This window comes from Echinops telfairi, unplaced genomic scaffold (genome assembly GCF_000313985.2).
Source record: "Echinops telfairi isolate 266 unplaced genomic scaffold, ASM31398v2 ScPeMD7_7469;HRSCAF=8507_1, whole genome shotgun sequence".
In the NCBI taxonomy this organism is placed as follows: Eukaryota; Metazoa; Chordata; class Mammalia; order Afrosoricida; family Tenrecidae; genus Echinops; species Echinops telfairi.
The window spans coordinates 97,681,629-97,686,851 of record NW_022111373.1 but is presented as its reverse complement, the minus strand read 5'-3'; the positions used below and the strand labels follow the sequence as shown (position 1 = coordinate 97,686,851).

General features: G+C 41.9%; 1 protein-coding gene across 1 annotated transcript in view; it reads right to left on the bottom strand.

Annotated features, from left to right (window-relative positions):
- Positions 1-353: 353 nt before the first annotated feature.
- SLC38A9 (solute carrier family 38 member 9) overlaps positions 354-5,223 on the bottom strand; it is a 79,942-nt gene continuing 75,072 nt past the window's right edge. Inside the window, exons 14-15 of the mRNA XM_045285240.1 lie at positions 1,998-2,087; positions 354-812 (exon numbers count right to left, since the gene is read on the bottom strand). Coding sequence (XP_045141175.1) covers positions 647-812; positions 1,998-2,087 — 256 coding nt within the window. The 3' untranslated portion in view covers positions 354-646. The remainder of the gene's footprint in view (positions 813-1,997; positions 2,088-5,223) is intronic.

Here is a 5,223-nt window from a genome sequence, read left to right as displayed (position 1 = left end):
ACTGGTACAGATAGGAACTGGAAACACAGGGAATCCAGGGCGGATGATCCCTTCAGGACCAGTGGTGAGAGTGGTGATACTGGGAGGGAGGAGGGAAGGTGGGGTGGAAAGGAGGAACCGATTACAAGGATCTACATATAACCTCCTCCCTGGGGGATAGACAACAGAAAAGCAGGTGAAGGGACACGTCAGTGTAATAAATGATAAAATAATAATAATTTATACATTATCAAGGGCTCATGAGGGAAGGGTGTAGGGAGTGAGGGCAAAAATGAGGAGCTGATACCAAGGGCTCAAGTAGAAAGCAAATTTTTGAGAATGAGGATGGCAACAAATGTACAAATGTGCTTGACACAATGGATGGATGGATGGATTGTGATAAGAGCTGTACGAGTCCCCAATAAAACGATTAAAAAGAAAAAGTGAATATGACAAAAGCGAAGAGACTGAGGTCACTCTTATTACCCGATGTCCCTTAATGAAATCAAAACACTGATGAAGGGACCACTTTTCCCCTGGCTTTCAAACTGACCTTAGGAAAACATCTAGAACAGTATTTACAACAACAGGGTCTACAAGTGAATTTATGTTGAACTTCGTCAAAACTTAAATACCATACGATATCTTGAGAAGACAGGTGAGTGTTTCACATGAAAAACTGAACAATCAGGTTGGCCAGGCCCAACATCATGATGAACGCGTGAATGAGTAATTTAGGCCACGTCAGCCGATCTTCTCGGTGAAGGGAAATGATGTAGATGAGAGATGGATATATGAATACAAAGGCCAGGCCACATGCTGCTCCAGAATATCTGCAAAATAAAAGCTTTTTGTGTTAATATTCACCCTTCGGTTTGCTTCTTTATCTGACTTACAGTTACAGTATGTACAGTGAAATTTAAACCCTCCCCGGACTGCCATGGAATTGGCTTTGATTCATTTTCTGCTGACATCAAGCCTTTGGGGTTCAAACTTATTCTACTTGATAGCTTAATGAATAGAAACTAGTATTTCCTGCTCATCTTTATAGCATCTGCCTGTCTGACACGTTCTTTTTATTCTCTCAAATCCCCATTATTTCCTCCGTGGCTCGGTGAATGTGGCTCCTTCCTTGGAAACATGTGGAGACAGGCTTCCTACCTTTGATCTCTTATAAACAAATTGTGCATCCTGTGGTTCTAAGGGCCGGCTAGCATCTGTTGAAGCAGGCGAACAGATGGCTGCCTCAGTGGCGGTTCATCAGTGTGATTATCGGAGATCACAACAAAAATACGGAGCTCGCGCGCTCTTTTCCCTTTTCCTACCCTTAGGTTCTGAAGAGGAACCATTTAAACCCATTCAGTACCATACACACAGAACCAATAAGCTGCCCTCTTGCTTCTTTGCTCCTTTCTTAGATAAGGGCCTTCCAAAATGTGGCTCAGCCCTGTCTTCTATGGGTTAAGGAGGAGAAACCAGGCCATTCTAAACCTCAGTCTCCCATGCCAATTCAAGGTCACGACACAGTCAGAACAATACTGCCACTCTATTCAACCTGTCAGGGTTTTTAGGGACACGATGTAAGGAAAGTGTCATCTGACCCCACATGCTTCCCTTTGGCCTACAACTGACAAGTAGGTTCGAGTAGAAATGGTTTCGGGAAGTTAGAATATAACTTTGACGTTTAAGGACCTCCCAGGTGCTGCCAAGAAGTTATAGAGCAAAACAGCACGTTCTGTTGGAGGAAGAGAAATGGAAATAGAGTGGGAGCCCATGGGACCAAGAAAGAGAAAAGAGAGAGACGCTAGGCTGACCGAGAACAGGGCTTCCAAAGTCAGTGCTCCCCGCGGGCGAAGCACACTGAAAGCAAATGAGCATCTTACCACACACCAGCGGACTACCTTGGAATGTTCCGAGTTTTAAAGACTAGCAGGAAGTTCATATGATCGGATTAAAACTGCGCAAGCAAAATGCAAAGAACACGTCAGGAAGGGGACCAGCCCCTTCCCAGGCAATACCTTATGATCCCTCCGATGTTTGGGTAGACACAGGCCATGACCACTCCAGCTCCCACAATGATGAGATTCAGGACCAGCACATGGAAAATGCTAGAAGTTGAGGAGAGTTTGTAGGAAAGAAAAAAATTAAGAACAGATAAATTTAGCCATGAATATGTGAGTAGAACTCAATATGAACACCTTCAGCTCAACAAGGAAACAGCAACCTGAGCAGGTAACAGTTGCACCCCAGGCGGGCAAGAGGACACTGAGGTTGGTCCTTTTGCGTAACTATGTAAATAAGACACATGATGTTGAAACACGGCCAATGTGTGTATTGGAGTTCACACTCCCTGCTCCATTTGGAATATATATATATTTTAAACCATTTTATTGGAGGTTCTTACAACTCTTATTACAATCCATACATACATACCTTGTGGCAAGCACATTTCATATGTTGTCATCAACATTTTCTTTTCAAGTCATTTTATTGGGGGCTCGTACAACTCTTATCACAGTCCATCCATCCATCCATTGTGTCAAGCACATTTGTACATTTGTTGTCATCATCATTCTCAAAACATTTTCTTTCTACTACAGTCCTTGATATCAGTTCCTCATTTTCCCCTCTCCCCCACCCTCCCTCATGAACCCTTGATAATTTATGTTATTGTTTTTCCATGTCTCAGAGTGCTGTCTCCCTTCACCCACTTTTCTGTTGCTTGTCTCCCTAGGAAGGGGTTATATGTAGATCATTGTGATCAGTTCCCCCTTTCTTCTCTCACCATCCCCCTACCCTCCTGGTATCTCTACTCTCATTATTGATCCTGATGGATTTATCTGTCCTGGATTCCCTGTGTTTCAGAGTGCTTATCTGTAGCAGTGTACATGCTCTGGTCTAGCCAAATTTGTAAGGTAGAATTGAGGTCATGATTGTGGTGAGGGGAGGAAGCATTAAAGAACTAGAGGAAAGTTGTATGTTTCCTTGGTGCTGTGTTGCACCCTGACTGGTTTGTCTCCTCCCTACAACCCTTCTGTAAGGGGATGTCCAATTGTCTACAGATGGGTTTTGGGTCTCCACTCTGCACTCCCCCTCATTCACCTTGATATGATTTTTTGTTCGGGGTCGTTGATGCTTAATACCTGATCCCATCGACACCTCATGATCACACAGGCAGGTGTGTTTCCTACATGTAGACTTTTTTGCTTGTCATATAGACAGCCGCTTGTTTATTTTCAAGCCTTTAAGACCCCAGATGCTATATCTTTTGATAGCTGGGCACTATCCGCTTTCTTCACCACATTTGCTTATGCACCCATTTTGTCTTCAGCGAGTGTGTCGGGAAGGTAAGCATCACAGAATGCTGTTTTAGTAGAATGAAGTGTTCTTGCATTGAGGGAGAGCTTGAGTTGAGGCCCAATGTCCACCTGCTACCTTAATACTTAACATATAAATATATGTACATAGATCGAAACCATGGGAAAAGCTACTAGCCTACACACATTTATGGAGAAAACAGAAGCATCCTAATGTTTAGCAAGACACAAAAACGTACTAGAAGAAATATAATAAAGATAGCAAGTCATTATATTGATAGGAAAAAATCTAGGTAAATTAGAAAAACATTAGCTATATAACTGTAATGTACCATAAGATTTTCACTGTATAAGAAACATCTGAAAAAAACATTAGAAAGAAATGTGAGGGGGCTTCAAAAAGTTCATGGAAAATTCCATTATCTTTTAATTCCATTTTTTTTTTTAATTCCATTTTTTAAAATGTACTTTTTGAAGCTCCCTCATACACTGAGAAGGCAATAGGACTTGTGTTAGGATCTTTTTCTATATTTAGCAGTTTGTAAAGTATTTGAAATTTTCAATTGAAAGATAAATTATATTAAGGGAATGGCACAATAGGTAGTTTTTAATTTTCAATTTAACCATTTAAAGTTACTCACTATTTCTCATGGGTAGAGAGTATCCTACTAAATGCTTTAACTAGATGTCAAGAATTCAAAGGTTTGGAAATCATTTTGGGGGCATAAATAAAAATACTTCCAATAAAATTTAATATTCAAGAAATAATAGCCCGTCTTGCCTGCCCCAAACACAAAATGGTCATCAAAAGTCTAATTTGCGCTTAACTGAAACCCTTGTAGCCTGACGTATATCAGAGCTCAATGAATCCCAGAAGATTACAGAAAGAAATAAAAATAAGAAAAAAATATTGACACAAATAGGTGGTTAGTCATACATCCTGATGAATTACACCGACATGTAGGCTTTCAGATCTTACTATTTCTCCAGCAACTCTAACTTTAAAATTGCTTCAGAGCCTTGTGACACGGCTGAGCCTTTGATAGTTCTGCAGTGAACAAGGAAACAAGTTTGTACACTTTCCAAAGCAGTGCTTCTCAAAGGGTGACCACAAACCACAAGAGGTTACCAAAGCTTTCCAGAGAGTTCCTGAGTGAACAACTCTTCTCATGATATACAGGATCTGTTGGTAAAGCCATGGGGGTACAACTGCCTCCGCAGAGAGGGCATCAAGGCCACAGCATCTACCTGTCCCTGTGGCTCTGGTATTCTTTACTGCCACACACTTGCCCCACTCTCCAGGAAAGTGCTATTAAAAAATGCCCTGATCAATCAAGGAGTGGAAATGATAAGTTTCAGTAAAGCTCGTGTCTGGAGTATAGCTATTTTAATCTTCTGTGTGGCTGATAAGATGGAAAACCTATGCCGTTGAGTTGATTCTGATTTCTAGAGACCATCTAGCACGGAGTGGGACTGTCCCATTCCATTTCCTAGCCTGCAGTCTTCCCAGAGGCTGACCCGCCAAGTCTTTCTCTAGCAGAGCTGCTGGCTAGTTCCAACCACCGACCATTTGGTTAGTGGCTGCGCACTTTTGCCACGGTCCAGGCTCCTTGATGGAAGGGGCAGGACGAAACCAAGCATGTGTGGTGCACACTCTAGTCCAATGGTTGTCTTGAGGAACAGCACTTATGTGAGTGAGTTGGAGGGCAAACGAGATGATTTTTTTTCAAGGAACACAATTTTGACTCGTAAGACAGACAAGCTGGGCCCATTCAGAATTGTGTGTGTGTGAGAGACATTTTCTCGAAAATGAATGACATCAGCGGGTCACTTCCTGGCAGACAACTGGCAGAATTTGTGGCCAATGATAACATTGGAGCTTCCAAGTGAAAATCAGAATTTTGGAGAATTTGTATTCACAACCCTG